Source organism: Phymastichus coffea, unplaced genomic scaffold (genome assembly GCF_024137745.1).
Source record: "Phymastichus coffea isolate CEN01 unplaced genomic scaffold, Cenicafe_Pcof_1.1 PCOF00016, whole genome shotgun sequence".
Classification (NCBI taxonomy): domain Eukaryota; kingdom Metazoa; phylum Arthropoda; class Insecta; order Hymenoptera; family Eulophidae; genus Phymastichus; species Phymastichus coffea.
Genome location: NW_026706827.1, coordinates 1,189,795 through 1,206,011, shown reverse-complemented (window position 1 = coordinate 1,206,011; position 16,217 = coordinate 1,189,795). Strand labels below are relative to the sequence as shown.

The 16,217-nt window shown below is 28.8% G+C and overlaps 4 protein-coding genes and 1 long non-coding RNA gene across 22 annotated transcripts in view; 4 read left to right on the top strand and 1 right to left on the bottom strand.

The window, feature by feature from the left end:
* Positions 1-1,630, top strand: part of LOC131675068 (ubiquinone biosynthesis monooxygenase COQ6, mitochondrial) — a 133,547-nt gene extending 131,917 nt beyond the window's left edge. The window contains exons 6-8 of the mRNA XM_058953899.1: positions 366-676; positions 768-1,050; positions 1,432-1,630. Of these exons, the coding sequence (XP_058809882.1) occupies positions 366-676; positions 768-1,050; positions 1,432-1,482 (645 nt within the window). The 3' untranslated portion in view covers positions 1,483-1,630. The remainder of the gene's footprint in view (positions 1-365; positions 677-767; positions 1,051-1,431) is intronic.
* A 30-nt stretch (positions 1,631-1,660) lies between these two features.
* LOC131675070 (acyl-CoA-binding domain-containing protein 5) lies at positions 1,661-3,180 on the bottom strand. Of its 2 annotated transcripts, XM_058953906.1 has the most exons (2): positions 2,865-3,180; positions 1,661-2,771 (listed from the first exon to the last, which is right to left on the bottom strand). In XM_058953906.1, the coding sequence occupies exon 2, from the start codon at positions 2,726-2,728 to the stop codon at positions 1,811-1,813; it is 918 nt and encodes a 305-aa protein (XP_058809889.1). In that variant the 5' UTR covers positions 2,729-2,771; positions 2,865-3,180; the 3' UTR covers positions 1,661-1,810. The 2 variants fall into 2 exon arrangements, with proteins under 2 accessions (XP_058809889.1, XP_058809888.1); XM_058953905.1 differs by having other exon boundaries at positions 1,661-3,179.
* A 372-nt stretch (positions 3,181-3,552) lies between these two features.
* Positions 3,553-5,981, top strand: LOC131675129 (aarF domain-containing kinase 1). 5 transcript variants are annotated; one of them, XM_058953983.1, is made up of 4 exons: positions 3,553-3,764; positions 3,884-3,977; positions 4,061-4,121; positions 4,192-5,981. In XM_058953983.1, exons 3-4 carry the CDS (start codon positions 4,095-4,097, stop codon positions 5,776-5,778), a joined length of 1,614 nt encoding a protein of 537 aa, XP_058809966.1. In that variant the 5' UTR covers positions 3,553-3,764; positions 3,884-3,977; positions 4,061-4,094; the 3' UTR covers positions 5,779-5,981. The 5 variants fall into 5 exon arrangements, with proteins under 5 accessions (XP_058809966.1, XP_058809967.1, XP_058809969.1 ...); XM_058953984.1 differs by having other exon boundaries at positions 3,867-3,977; XM_058953986.1 differs by having other exon boundaries at positions 3,553-3,883; positions 3,958-3,977.
* Positions 5,982-7,864: 1,883 nt separating this feature from the next.
* Positions 7,865-15,676, top strand: LOC131675080 (uncharacterized). 13 transcript variants are annotated; one of them, XR_009302996.1, is made up of 6 exons: positions 7,870-8,236; positions 9,134-10,088; positions 10,250-10,361; positions 10,930-14,634; positions 14,717-15,084; positions 15,155-15,676. It is a non-coding gene; the product is annotated as an uncharacterized LOC131675080 (long non-coding RNA). The 13 variants fall into 13 exon arrangements; XR_009302997.1 differs by having other exon boundaries at positions 7,873-8,236; positions 9,134-10,361; positions 10,930-11,023; positions 11,597-14,634; XR_009303000.1 differs by having other exon boundaries at positions 7,865-8,236; positions 9,134-14,025; positions 14,381-14,634.
* LOC131675079 (uncharacterized) lies at positions 8,243-9,127 on the top strand. Its single transcript, XM_058953926.1, has one exon. The coding sequence runs from the start codon at positions 8,473-8,475 to the stop codon at positions 8,899-8,901; it is 429 nt and encodes a 142-aa protein (XP_058809909.1). The 5' UTR covers positions 8,243-8,472; the 3' UTR covers positions 8,902-9,127.
* Positions 15,677-16,217: the final 541 nt, after the last annotated feature.

Here is a 16,217-nt window from a genome sequence, read left to right as displayed (position 1 = left end):
GACAAACATTTTCCGCTGCTCTAATGAGCTGACACTGTCAGTTTTATTAATACATATTTGCAATTATAATCAACGCATAATCAACGTAAAGAAAAGCAGCTTTGATGCCTCGCTTATAATTACACAGATTTCATATGCGAACCATTCAAGATAATCATATTAAATGATTATAGTATTGAAGATCTGTATTAATAAATTATGATATTTATTCAGTTTCAATTTTTGTTTGCCTAGGCAAACCAAATGTCTTCCCGAAATTGTAGCCAATTTTCTTTATTTTTATAATGTATTGCATTTACCGTGTACGTATATGTATTCTTCAAATTAACATAATAAGCCAATAAAAAAGTTAATTGTTCTTTTAGTTGACAAATTCACTGAGTTCCTTGGTGTGGTCGATGACAACTGCTGAGGCTAAAAGATTATTGAAAGTTTCCGAGGAAGAGTTTGTAGATATTTTGAACGATGCTTTATGGAAAGTACATCCTAAAAATGGCATAGTGGAAGGAGGCATGAAAGCGCTGCAGCAATTGCTGGAAACGTTTCAATTGCAAACTGGAGTCTCAAGGCAGTTACAGCCATCTATTGCTAGTATTGTCGAAGGATCGCGAGCGGCATTTCCATTAGGTTTTGGACATGCTGTACATTATGTTCAACCAGGTGTTGCTTTAGTGGGGTAAGTAGCTTATTTTGTTAATATGATTTACGTTATGAGTTTTTTAAAATATTAAAATATTTGACGGCAAAATCAATATTTTCCATTTTAGAGATGCAGCTCATAGGGTTCATCCATTAGCAGGACAGGGTGTAAATTTAGGTTTTGGGGATATATCAGCTTTAGTTCAAGTACTTGCAGAAGCAATAGGTAATGGTGCATTAATTGGAGACATAACATATTTGCACCAATATGAAAGTATAAGGCAGTGGCATAATATTCCAACAATGCTCACAATCGATGCTCTACATAGATTGTATAAAGGAACGGCACCACCGATAGTTCTTGCAAGAAGTTTAGGCTTACAAATGGCCAATGCAATTAAACCATTAAAAGTAAGTTTACGGCAAATTTTTGAACTTACATGTTTTGTCATTTTTTCAATGATAATTTCAAACGCTTCTAAATAATCATCACAAAAATTTTTTTAAACAAAAATAATTTGCTAGTTACCACTTATGGTAGTTCAATAAACTCATATTATTCCTTAAAATTAAAAAGACACTGTCATTTTGTATATTTTGCAAAAACAGCATATTGTTGCTACACAATCTAACTAACAAAAACTAATTCTCAATTTTATCAAATATAACATGTAAAAAGTTAAGAAAAAAGTCATTTGTATATCTGAAAATTATTTATATAAAAGAGAATTGTTTTTATCATATTTGAAAACTCATTAACATGATTGACAGTTCACTTTTTTGTTATTTTAGAAATTTATAATGGAACACGCAGCTGATAGAGGTCACATACAAAAATGGTAAAAGTATATTGCTGTGTTAAGATAATAACACATTAACTCAAATAGACTATTATACTCTACACCCTAAAAATTAGATGTAATAAATACTAAAATCAATACTTGTTATATAATCGACAATTTTATAAATTGTTGGAATAAAATACATTTTCAAAATTCTTGTAAATATATTTTATTAAACTTTTTTTTATTTACAATTGCACCCAATAGCTTATGTATACGATGTCTTGTTATAAATTATAGATACAAAATTTACATGAATGCAAAACAATTCCCATAACTCCCAAGTTTACATCAGCCCAATAAAAACATTAAATTTAGTATAAATTAATTCATGATTTGCACCGTTGTCGACGTTTTAATAAAAAAATAAAAAACTGTGCTAAAAATGGCCATAATACAGCTATAGACATTAACATTAAAGTATTTTTGTCAAAAAACCATCGGTTGTTTTTACTCTGTTTTTTTATAAAATTTGAGTGAAGTTGTATTGAAGAATGTATTTGTTTTTCTATACAATTCAGTCTAACAATTATTTTGTCCAAATCATTTTGAAGAGATTTGAGAGACACTAAAATGGCATGAGAAAATTCAGAATCAGTATTATTCAATGCATTATAAATAATTTGATCTCTATTTATTTTTGATTGAAGTTCTATATTTATTGGCATGCCATTCATATCTGAAACTATCTTATCACTGTTTTCAGATGTACTATAAAGATAAGGTGAATTTTCACAAGTAGATGGTTCTACAAACTGTTTCTGGAAATTAGATGTTGTAAACTCAATAGTATCAGCAAATTCTTCATCTGTTTCATTTTCTTGTGAATATAATGCAGTTCCATTTCCTGAAGTTGATACAGAATTATTGACATTGTAAAAAAGTTTATTATTCTCATTTGAACAGGTTTCAGTTATCTTTTTAGATGAATCTGATTCAAGATTTTGTTGTGAACGAATACGTTCTAAAACTGATCCACATACTAATTCTAAATCTTCTGCAGGAACAGTTTCATAAAATGAATTAAGACTACTCAGAAACGTAGCAACATTTTCTGTGTATGACATAGTTTCAACAATCTTTTTCAATTCTTCAACATAATTATTCATAGCTTCTTCTTTGCTCATATTACCTAAACTATTCCATGCTGACCACTTTGCTCTACTAACAACATCCCAAAAACCTGGTTTGGGAGATTTGCATGGACCTTCAGTTGCTTGTTTAAAATAACTATAAAACTTTAACATCAATTCATTACTTGGCTGATAACTTCCATTTTTTGGCAAATTTCTGATCACATTAACAGCAGCGTTAAATTTTTCTTCAGTAGTCATTTTTTTTATCAAATTTTGATGGGAATATATTTATGTTAATTTACCCAACCTTTTATAATTATTGCAGATTAATATTGGAATTTCCGGTAATTCTCACATTTAACACTGTTTTTAGTGTATATTTCAAACTAAATTAACGTTACAAATATGAACTAAAGCAATTATCGCGTTAAGTTCTGATAAGATATGTCAAATATGCTTCTTCATGCTTGTCGGACTTCCTTGATACTCATTTATATATACTTTCAATTCCAAGCACGATTCCGACTATTCTGAGGTTATTACAGCACAAGATACTAGATAGCAACTGCATAAATTAGCAAGTGGCAGTGGCATTGCAGCTTGCAGCGACAACATTGGCAGATAAGTCTCAACGCATGCGTACTCAATTTCTAAAAGAGCGGCGAATGTAAAATATACATTTGAATAATGAGTACGTTTATCTTTTATATGAAAATTTCGAAATCTCACTTAATGCAATTTTAAAGATATAAACGCAATGTTCGTATCTTATAGTAATTTTCATCTCTACACTTCTAAACGCTTTTTTATCCATATTTAATAAAGCATGAATAATCACATAACAGATTGTTCCTGAATGCAATGATCTTAATATAAATATCTATCCTGATTTAGAGTATTAAATTATATGTATATAACATGACATACGCAGTAGAATCTAAATTTTTTTCCTATGTTCATACCACACCATCATGTCCGAATAACGGTCAATTAATCCCATATAAGTATATACACTTAGTCAGCTGCTGTGTACGTAACACGTGACGTGAAGCAATTATATAGTTTCTCCTAACTGAATATACACATACTTTTTACATTTCGAAAAATGAGTTTCATCCATGGAGACTACATACTGTCTCATCGTTTCTCTTAAGTGAAAGTGAATTCTCAAATTCTTTCAAATTCTTGACGTAGTCTTATCCACTCAGTAAGTGAATAATTTTCGGAATAAACAGATCAATAATTATTCAAGAATATAAAATTTGTAAAATAAGAAGCTGATTGTTACTTTTCTAGATCATAGTTAAAGTTATTTGAATTTTATAGGTTAGTTATGTTTCTGCCAAATGTTGCTCTAAAAAGTATAAAATTAAGAATTTCAAATTTTCATAAAATTCTAGATAGTTTATCTTCACATCAAGTAAAAAAATTAATTTTACTTAAAAGTATCATTCTTATTTATTTAATTTGATAATATTCTAACTGTGAATACTATTTTCATAGATTATTATACGTTATTGAATACCAAAGGATATATATGAGAATTGATAGTTATAGTAACCAGGTTTGTAATTTATTTTAAAAATAATTGAAGCAATTCAGCAATTATACAATGAAATGTTTAACTTGTTTAGTTTTATGCAGCATCAAAAATGTTTGTATCAAAAAGAACTTTGAAAATTGTTTCGGCAACTGCTGTGGGATTAGGAACATTAGCTTCACTGAGAGCAAATGAATATGATTTTGGAGCAATTGGAATTGTACGGCTAAGTCGTGCTGCAAGTACTGCTTTTGTTATTGGTAGTCATTATGAAAAACATTTGTATAGAAGTGGTTTTGACAGAAATTCTGAAGAATATCAATTGAGAAAATCAGAGGCACATGCCTTTGGAGCACAGAAATTACTAGAACTTTGCAGTGCAAATAAAGGTGTATATATCAAAGTTGGTCAACATATTGGAGCATTAGACTATTTACTTCCTAAAGAGTATGTTCAAACTTTGAAAATTTTGCATAGTTCTGCACCTCAATCTTCATTCAATGATGTTCTTACTGTACTCAAAGAAGACTTCAAGAAAAATCCTTATGAAATTTTTGAATCCATTGAACAAACTCCTCTTGGTACTGCAAGTTTAGCACAGGTACACAGAGCTACTTTAAAAAATGGTATTGAAGTAGCTGTAAAAGTTCAACACCGAGCTGTAAAAACTAATTCATATGTAGATATAAAAACTATGTCAGCTTTGGTAAAAATAACATCCTGGATCTTCCCAGATTTCAAATTTGATTGGTTAGTAGATGAAACCAAAAAAAACATTCCTCAAGAACTCAACTTTACACAAGAAGGAAAAAATGCAGAAAAAGTCAGCCAATTATTTAAAGATTACAAATGGCTACATATACCAAAAATCTATTGGAATATCTCATCTAATCGAGTACTTACCATGGAATTTATAGAAGGAGGTCAAGTTAACGACCTGAAATATTACCGTGAACATAAAATTAACCCTTATGATATTAGTAACAAAATAGGTAGTCTTTACAGTCATATGATATTTATTACTGGATTTGTTCACTCTGATCCACATCCTGGAAATATAATTGTTAGAAAGAAAAATAATGAAGTTCAAGTTGTACTTCTCGATCATGGTTTATATGCTGAATTGTCAAATGAATTTCGATGGGAATATTCAAAATTATGGCTTGCAATTTTGAACAGTGATAAAATTGCCATGCAAAGGCATTGTGATAAGTTAGGTGTTGGTGATATGTATGGTTTATTAGCATGTATGGTTGCTGGTAGAACCTGGGATACTTTAATGAGTGGTATACAAAAAACAAAATATACCAAGGGAGAGAAAGAGTTATTTCAAAAAGAAATTCCTGATCTATTACCCAAAATTACTGAAGTACTAGAAAGAGTAAATAGACACATGTTATTAGTTCTAAAAACTAATGATTTAATTCGTAGTATCGAATATAATTTGAATACCCAAGCTCGCATGTCTGCTTTTTTGCAAATGTCTACATGTTGTATAAAATCAGTTTATGGAGAAAAATTCAGAAATTGTAATTCTAAGTGGTCAAGATGCTTAATATCTTTACAGGAGCATTGGTCTCTATTTAAAGTTGTTATATATTATACGTATTTAGGAATGATTAACTTTAGTTTAAAAGATTTTATATTTTCATTTTATAAAGAAGAAATTGAGTTAGTTTGATTATAACTCAAACTAGGATGTTAAAATTATCATTGGAAAACTTGAGATTGACAAAAAGTATAAGTTTAATTCATGTGCATACGTAAAAAATCAATTATTGAATGTAATTGTATCACTTGTTATATCTTTAATTTCAAATGGAATATTACTATACAAATAATAAAGATTTATATTTTTATAGTTTCTTACCTAGAAACTTGTAAATCAAATCAACGTATATTTGATTATATATGTATATATGTATATATATATATATATATATATATATATATATATATATATATATATATATATATAACATGTTAATTTTATATAGAAATTTAAAAACTATTTTTATATAAGATTTAAAAACTGTTTTTTGTTTCAATAAAAATGATTTTATCTAAACTTCAATTGTTAGATTCAACTTTAAACAATAACATATTTTGTTGTTTATTGTTTCTAAAATATATATGTTTTTATATATAAAATTATGTTAGGTGTATATCTTATACTTTATATCCTGCAAAACTTTTTTTATTATAATAAAAAATTAGATATAAAATAATATTATAAAACATGGTTAAAATGAATGCATATAATAGATATGAATGCTTTATATAGCGGAATTTATTCATATTAAATTTAATTTATTTGTTTATTTACATTGAAATTTCGAATTTATTTTTATTTTAATATTTATGATTATAAGTAATAATATATGCATATATAAAGTACTCCTTGATAAATTGATGTTTATAGTCAATTTCTTAAATAATTAGTCGTATCAAAATTAAATTGAAAAAATACATGACTATAATTAGTTATTTTTCTTGAAATTTCCTTTGCATTGATCATAATTTCTTAACTAAATCAACAAATCTTCGCATATGTATGTGTGCATGAATCATTACCACGTGATATCTCTTTCTTTTAGCACACTCACACGCGAATGAACCAAATAGTATACACGTCACATATTAGGAACTTCTTTGTTTCACGTGTGACGTGAGTCTTCCATTTCCGCATGCAATATCTTAAAAATCATGTTTGTTTAGATTTCGTGCAAACTAATATTTTCTAATTAACTATTAAATAAAAATTAATAGAATTCTATAAAATATAAATTTGGCACAAAATTAATTAATAAAAGGTAATTATTTCACTTCTTTAGAGATGTAACATATTTCGATACTGTATATAATGTGAGAATATAATATGTAGATACATTATCTAACTAGTGCGAGAAAGTATATCACCTTCAATTCGCTCAATCGGGCGTAAACTTACACTCTTCACCCTCGCTTCGCTCGATTGAGCGCAAACATCCACATGACGCTTGATTAAATTACTTTATCGCACTAGCATCGAAATGTACTATTTCAACATTTTTTAACGGTGAAAGTATTATTTGCACTCACTCTACTAATGCTTTCTACGATGATTAATTTGCATAAAAACTTTCGTATATAAATAAAAAATATCGTATGATGACTACGTGAATATATATGCATTCAGGAAAAAAGGTAGTGTCGAAACTTGACTATCGGTTATTCAAATAAAAAATGGCTCGCTCGAATAAACACAAATAATGAAATTAGACAAAGAAATATTCGATAAAAAAAGTACAAAGTTTCTATCAAAGCCTTTAGCAATTATTCCACTTTGACAATAGCGTTTCCGGTGGCGTCTAGATTCGTCTAGAATTCGCGTCTAAAATCCTGAAAATATTTGGTCAAGTTAAATGCATGTTTCTCCCATTCAAAGTTTGTTGTTGCAGTTTTCATTTGATTAGAAGTAGTAAACGAATTCGAAATGGAAATATTTGAGACGGTCAAATATTTTCAGAACTATAAATACTATGTGCAATTTCTCCAGCGGAAATACTGATGGAAAACCTCATTCGGCCAATCAAAAGTCTTAAAAACATCTATTAAAATATTAAGATAAGAATGACAACGCTAAACGTAGAAAAGACGAGAAGCCTTTTCTTTACATCAGAACCAATCAGAATAGTTAATTAAGAGCTTGGCGTCAGGTTGGCGTCAGCTTTACTTCTCCTTATAAAATAAAAGACAAGAGTAGGGATGACACGCTACACATTACTACGCCATATCGATTTTGCCAGAACAAGCATATTTCTTGGAATACATAGTTTAATATCGAATTAATTATTTTTTTATTTTACCTAAAAACAGAACAGTATACAACACTTATTATAAAACGATTTATAGGTTTTCAATTGATATTACTGATCTTGAAGTTGGAACTATTTTTTGCGGAAAGTGCGCGTAAGAATACCAGTACGCGCTGTGAGCTGCGGTTATAAATAGGACTGTTGAGAGGTAGCTGTAAGCATTCCCGTTTTTACTTTCATACGGTGTGCACTGTGTCTCGCTCAGTGGTCGGACTCAAAAGACCCGTTTCTCGGTATGTGAAGTTGGAGATTCTACACGAAGGGAAATACGAGCAGATACAGGTTGGTTTGTGTTTATTCTTGATTATTTGTCGATAATTAAGAAGAAAAAAATCATCGCCACTCCAGGAAGTTTTGTTAGTAAGTTCTGCACTTTTGCAATTGAAATTAAAGTAATTGTTCGTATTCGGCGTGATCTTTATACGGCATATGTTAAAGTACACAAACTCTCATTATCTCGAGTAAACGTATTAGTGACGTTTAGAGTTTATCAGAAATCTGACGTAACCACAAGGACAATGGTTGCCTCACTCAAACCGAGAGAATTCAACGAAGATCATCCAGGTCACACGGAACAACTCGTTAATTGGATACATAGAGTACGAACAAAAAAAATCATGTGTCGTAGAAATCGTAAACGTGATTTAAGAGTAGAGGCTGTTTTAACATCAGTGTTAAGCAAAGCGGAACTGGAACTACGTACCAAACAAATTTCAAGAATAGTAAAATGGCAGCAAATGAAGGATCGGCTACTCGAAGATATCAAATGCAAACAGGCCGAGCATCAAAGTGGTAAAGACAAAGATGGCGGCCAGAAGCAGTCCAACAATTATGGCGGAACCGACACGAAAGAGGAGTGCAACGCATGGGAATTGTTTCCGGAACTCCAAAGTCTTGACTCGTTTATGTCACAACTTAACGAAATAAAAGTTTCACTCGAACGATGAACAACATGTTTTCGAAGTTGAGCATTGAACTAAACAAAAACGGAGCGCCATGGAACGGCTTATCTGTTTGTCGTGAGAAGATAATGACGCAGCAACTGATGAGAAGCCATAACATCAACGCCTGTCCAACGTTATTCCACCGCGTTAGGGAGAACGCGGTACATCAGATGCCATGAGGACATTGTAGTCACCTCTATGCCATCCTGTATATCTGGATATTTTTTACTTGCAGTCTCGCTGTTTGAGATGGAAATGGGAAGGGCGTCAGGCGTGGCTGACTCTGGTGGCCTTGGGCACGAGGAACCTCGGGAGCCACGACCTCGCGCTTGATGGCCTGTGTGTGCCTGTCACCGGTGTGGTTTGTAAATCGTATCAAAAACATTTTTATTTCTTTTGTATAAAAGTTGTGTCAATAGTAGGTGTTTACAAACTTTTTTTACAGTTTTATTTTATCAAATTTGGAATACATGTACGCGTTGAATTATTTTGTTGTAGAATATTTTTTTTTTTTATTAAACTCGAAGCGTGATTCTTATTGTAAGTGTATAATATTCAAACTATATTTATAAAACCAAATTACCAAACAAAATAAATTGTTAAAGAATAAATACATTATAAAAAAAATTAAAAAGGCTACTGATTTTCCACATAATATGTTCATTCTTAATCTATTAATTACCTCACTGCTTTTCAGTATGGCATTCGTCTTGCGATATCATTGCTAGAGCAGCAAAAGAAAGCAGTCTGGGTTATCAGCAGCATCGTTGGCCTATACATTCTCAAAATGATTGTGGTGAGCGGAATGTTTGTCTTGTGAAAGAATGGGAAAGTTTGTTTTTTAGACATGGCCAAACGCGGTACAGCCCGGTCCATTTTCACAATGGTTGTTGTACACATACAACTTCGCACATTCATGTATGGTGCACTAGCTTCATCAATAATGCGTCCTACCACATACAAAGAGAGCAAAAGATGAAAAATTTGGAAGCTATTGAAAGGGTGAGCGGGTCAATCTATAACAAATTCCCCGAAAAAGTATGTTTTCCCAGGTTTAGCAGAGACTAATATTCATGGAGTGTTTAAATCAACTATGGATCATAGAGCATCCTTTAATCTACAGTCCACAACTACACGCGTCATTTTAATCATTTATGAGAGCTTACAAGTACTTGGCAAAATTTCTCCAGGTACGGAGGTATTTGCATGGCATTTGAAATAGTTTATTCAGAAAACTAAACAAATACATTGAAATTACCGTGAAAAGTCATATTATCTTTAAATTAAGTAGTATTGTTGTGTGTATACATAAGTTTTGCTCTTATGGAGCTCGATTAATGTGTTTTCGCAGACCATTTTTGAACAGACACCAACATTTGCTCTTCAGGCATCAAAGGGTTAGGGTATATACAAAGGACAATTCTGAGGAAGAATAATCAATAGTCTTCTATTTGTATTGTCAGGTATTCGAAAATTTTATGATCTCAAGTAAACAGTATTTTATAATTGCAAAAATACTGATAGTTTCACTTAGTTTTTCTACTCTATGATATGGTTTCATTTGAAAAACTTTTGTTTAATGGTGAAAGCTTGTAATAAATCATCTAATTTACCTGTTTTCTAAATGTATAGCATAGTAGGAAAATAGTTATGTCATAATTTCTACAAGAGCATATGTGTCAGCAATTAAAATTTTAAGTAATTGTAACAATACATGAAGCATTCATAGAGAAATATGAAATATAATTTATCTATTAATGAAACGATATAAGAAAAATAATGCCAATTTCACAGCAGTAAAGATCACACATAAATAATGAGAATGTGTAGATAATTTCAAAATTGATATTTGTTTTACAAGTTTTGAGTTTTCATTACATTGATTTAAAGAAAAAAATATATAATCTTTCCATTAGTATGTTTCTATATTAGAATAACGATTTACTGTGAACACACAGGATAAAATGGATAAGTTCATAAAATTTTCTTTTCTTACAATGGAATTATCACATATATTTTTCTCCATATTAGGGCCCAATAATGTCTTCACAGATCGTTTACTGAAGAAATGATATTATCATCTCGAGAATTTAATTAAACAGTTAATCAAACCAAAATTAAAGTTGTGAGTTTTTAATATGGTTTTTTTAATATAAACTTCAATAATTAATTGTTAATATGGATATTCTATTTAATAATATAACACATGTTTAATTATTCATGTTTATAAGTATTATAGCAATAATTATTTTTTTTTTTTATTAGTCCACGTATGAAGAGCAAAACTTTACTATTAAGGTATAAATGAATTTAATATTTATATAAAATATTAATAATTGGAAAATTTCAGTACTCAATTAATACCAAAAGCAGAACAATAATTTGTTCGTTAAATAAGTAGTTTGTGGTATTGTATCAAAACATAATTTCTTTACTCATTGTGTTATTATTGATAACCTGTTTTTATAAAGAAAAAAGTTAATAAACTTTTTTCAGGTTTAGTGCCATATAATTATATTTTATAGTCAAAGAATAAACTATAAATTGAAGGTTTGCTCTATTATGTAAGTTACTTATTTTCAGTACAAAAATTTGTTTTAAGAAATAATTGGAAAAAGTTAGATTCTTCAGTTGATAATTTATCAACCATTTATTGTATTTAAGCTCTAAGTGAGCCAAAAAATAACTATTTTTACAGACTGCCCATTAATAGTTCACCCGGTATCCAAAACACAAGTTACTGCTGTAATATAATTCAGAAAACTAGATATCATTCTGCCATGATCTGTAAGATTGTATGTTATGGTAAATACGTATATCCATTCCCTTTTATAAATGATTTAATAACAATTCTTGAAAATAGTTTTTCTATATAGGGAGTAGGGGGGGGGGATTAAAAAAAACAATCTGTTTACACTTTAGCTCAATAAAACTATGCGGTTGGCTGAGAATTTGCTACTCCCCATGTTTCCATGGAATTTGGATGATCAATGTACACCGATCACAAAAGTACATTTCAGATTCATAATTGGTAATTTCATATTTTTATTGTATTATAAAAATGGGAAGGTTAGGGATTTTTTTGAGCTTCAGGAAATCCAATACACTGAATTCATTTCCCACTTTTCAAAGCCAAACACAAATGAGAAGTGGCAAGGAGTTTTTAATATGTTATGTAATCTAAATTAAGGTATGAATTTTTTCAATATATTTTTGTATAAAGAAGGCAGATGTTTGTTTTATGCTCCAGGAAGTCTAAATAATTAATCTTCAGATCAGAAAAGTTTAATATTCAATCTTATAGAGATTATGTGAATATGTAAATACAAATTTGCAGTATATACATAATTTATAAAGTTACTTGTATAACTTTTTTAAATTTGTTTAAAGTTAATCAGTGTAAATTGCTATTTTTTACTCTGTATAATTGACGTAAATAGTTTTCAAAAAAAACTACATAAGGAAACATTAGTCCTGTACAATCCGCGATATATCAAGTAGAATGTGAGTATGAAGAAGTTATCATTTTGTGGGAAACAAAAGTGTTTAATTTAAAAGGTTCAGAAAGAAAACACTGGATGGCTAGAAATCTGAATCAAAGTTTGAAAAATATTAATGCCTTGGCCATAAGAGTATAACAATGAGAAACTTGACAATTTTTTTTATAATTGCATGCAAGGTAACCAAGTTTTGTTAAATAAAATATATTATTTAATGAGTTTGGAATGCTGATGAAAATATGATGGAAGAAGTAATTTATTAGATTCTATAAATTTGGAATATTGCTTTGTACTGAAAGGTAATATTTTTATTATATAAAAATATAGAATTTTTAAATTCAAGTTCATGATATAATTTTGAATGTTAACATTGTAATTAACAATTTGACTAAGTTTTTAGATAGTGTGCAATACTTAAGTATTATTTATGAATGCCTTATTTTGTCTTATATAAAAATGAAATTTAGAATTAAGATTTTTATATTTATTTTTCAATTTATTAGATTCATAAATGAAACAGTGGTCAGTTTTATTTTTATATAAGAAATATAGTCGAAGCCTAACCATTATTAAAACATACAAGTAAGTCATTTTTCAACAGTTCATCTTCATTTTAAAAGAATATTTTCAGTGTTATGCAAGATATGGGCAAAAAAAGAAATAAATCAAGTATATGGTCAACAAAACTAATATTCATAAAGAAGATAAATAATATATGAATGAATATTACAAATTTATTAGTTTATTTAGCAAAATACATTGTACTTATACAATATTGTATTGCATATAAGTTTAGATATCAAGTTCAATTAAAATTATACTTAATTAATACAAGAAAAAAAATTTGAGTACAAGTTGATAAGTATAAATTACCAAAATAACATCAATGAAAATTGCTTACAATATTTTTTGCTCTTCAGCTATACAAAATGATATACAAAATTAGTGGTTTACATTTTAATTAGTCATTGCAGTAAGTGATTGTTATTGGCATAATAATAAGTTTGATACATTTGTTTTTTATAACAGTTGTGGCTTATGCAATTAAATTTTTATGTTGTGCAAGAATATCTAATAAGTATGATTTTTATTAAGTTGTAATTCAGTTCAGTTATGCAATTATGAAGTGGTGAGTGTATAGTTAGTTTGGTGAAGAACTTGCATAAATACTTGTTATTTCATTTTCTAAGATATAAATTTTTTTTCCAATATATTTCTTAGGGGGGAAAATTGGGTACAACTAATTTACTTCTAAAAATTATAGGTATTTGTAATGAAATTGGTAAAGGATCCAGTTTATGTTAAATATCAATAGCTAATGTCTTAGTTTAATTTAAAAAATAGAAAGATTGACTTGGATAAACAACAATTCAACAAATGTTTTAATGCAGCTTCAAAATCTATTAGTCCACATGAACATTGGCCTTGAAAATGTAAAGTATTTAGAATCATTATATAGCTGTAAATGGATGGTTATTGGATGTATGGAATCTGGATAGGATAGAAAAATAATACCAATTTACTACTTCTTTTATACATGTCATTAGTTAAAACTCTTCACAAATGCATGCAGCAAAACAAAGAGGAACAAAATACTATAATTTGACATCTTTCATGATCTTAGAACGTGAGTGTAGTTTTTTTTTAACAATATTTCTATCCCTATTATTAAATTGTTATAGAACACAAAAACAAAAGCTTAGGAAGCTTATCAACCTGTCAACCACTGCATTGTTGGGCACCATTACTTAGGGGAATGTTTTGGTAGAATGACATCTAAGACAGACTTTTTTTTGGCAGAATTTTAATTGGTTTAATAGGATTTACTAAATCATTTGCCCACTTTGAGACATTGGTTTGGATATCAAATTATTCAGGAAATTTTCATTCGCACATATTTGTTTGCCCCTTGCATTTCCTTTAGAAGATATCTTGGGTATTAACTCTAGAGTGTTTATACTGAAGTCCACTTTCATTGTCAGATCTTCAGGGTCCTTTGGAAAATAAGAGAGGGCTTATGGAGTTTGGTATTTGAATATCTTTTGAAGATAAATCACTTTCTGAGTTATAGTCTAGCAATTGAGTGTTGTCATTACTATTTTACATTCTTCCCTTAAGATGTTCATCCATTTTTGTCAGAACAAAAGACGGATTTTATTGTTTCGAAGTCCATTACAGAGCAATTGTGGGTATAAAAGCAGAATTCCAGCAAAAAAGCATTTTTTTTTAACCATATGTAAGTTTCTAAGGGTTTCCAGGTTATTATTTAATTGAAAACGATTTTTATGTATAAGTTATAATTCTTATCATTTTTGTAGATTTTTATTTAAATGAAATATCTTATTTTCATAAAATAAATAATACAAATGTTCAAAATAAGAATTGTATGAAAAGAAAACAATCGACAAAAACATTGAAATAAAGATTAAAATTGCAATTAGAATAAAAAAAGGAAAAAAATCATTAAAAGAAAGAAATAGATGTATATTACAAAAAACAAAAAAATAAACAACACCAAGCAGATCATGGGGATTACAAGGATACGGAAGCGGATTTATCCAATTTAGTGATAGGACATGGAGCTATAGTCTACTAGGCATAGGGAAATGACAACACAGAACAGCAAAAAAAACAAAATATTTTCATTCTGCATTTTTATAGCCAAATTTGATGTCAAATTTAAAAAGTAGGTAACCAGCTATAAAACCTAACAATCATGATAAGAAATTTTAATATTTAATTTTTTCCATTTGCAGGATAGTGAAATACAAGAAACCACTTGCATTGCAAGGTCTATAAATGCAATGTGATTTATTAGAATAATTTTTTAATAAACCTACAAGTATTGCAAAACAACATGGAAGTGTAAGAGACCAAGTGTAGACCAAGATCTATATGGACAAAGACGGTAACATGAGACTTCATGAATATGAAGAAATTGACAGTAGCATAGAACTTCAAAAATTTAAGTAGAAACAGCAGTCTGGAATGAACAGAAATTTGTAAACCAAGATGATGCACTAACAATTTAGAAAACTTCTAAGTTAATTAGGTGGTGTGATCTAAATATTTTTTTTTCGATATACATATAATCATTGTTATCTATTTTTTTAAAGATAAAATTTGAATCAAAATTTAAAACTTCATACAAATTTTTATATTGCCATAAAATTAGTTTAAATACCTTCAAATATAAATTCAAATTTTATCATCAGTAAAGCATTAAAAAATTGTTACTACTGTTAATATTTTTTCAAGTAAAATAAAATAAAAATCTAATATAATATTTTCCATGAATTAATTTTCTATTTTCCCAATCCATTTAACATGAATTAATCTTATATTTCTTGTCAATCTCAAGTTTTCCAATGATAATTTCAACATCCTAGTTTGAGTTATTATCAAACTAACTCAATTTTTGCTTTATAAAATGAAAATATAAAATTTTTTAAACTAAAGTTAATCATTCCTAAATATGTATAATATATAACAACTTTAAATAGAAACCAATGCTCCTGTAAAGATATTAAGCATCTTAACCACTTAGAATTACAATTTCTGAATTTTTCTCCATAAACTGATTTTATACAACATAGACATTTGCAAAAAAGCAGACATGCGAGCTTGGGTATTCAAATTATATTCGATACTACGAATTAAATCATTAGTTTTTAGAACTAATAACACGTATCTCTTTTTAGTCCTTTAGTAATTTTGGTTAATAAATCAAGAATTTCTTTGTGAAATAACTCTTTCTCTACCTTGGTATATTTTGTTTTTTGTATACCACTCATGAAAGTATCCCAGATTCTACCAGCA

What these genes read in the sequence shown, in the direction of transcription:
- LOC131675079 (XM_058953926.1), top strand. Translation starts at nt 8,473, where the DNA reads ATGGTTGCCTCACTCAAACCGAGAGAATTCAACGAAGATCATCCAGGT.
- LOC131675129 (XM_058953987.1), top strand. Translation starts at nt 4,095, where the DNA reads ATGAGAATTGATAGTTATAGTAACCAG. An exon ending in TTGATAGTTATAGTAACCAG is followed by an intron (nt 4,122 to 4,191) that starts GTTTGTAATTTA and finishes TAACTTGTTTAG; the next exon opens with TTTTATGCAGCATCAAAAAT.
- LOC131675070 (XM_058953905.1), bottom strand. Translation starts at nt 2,815, where the DNA reads ATGACTACTGAAGAAAAATTTAACGCTGCTGTTAATGTGATCAGAAAT.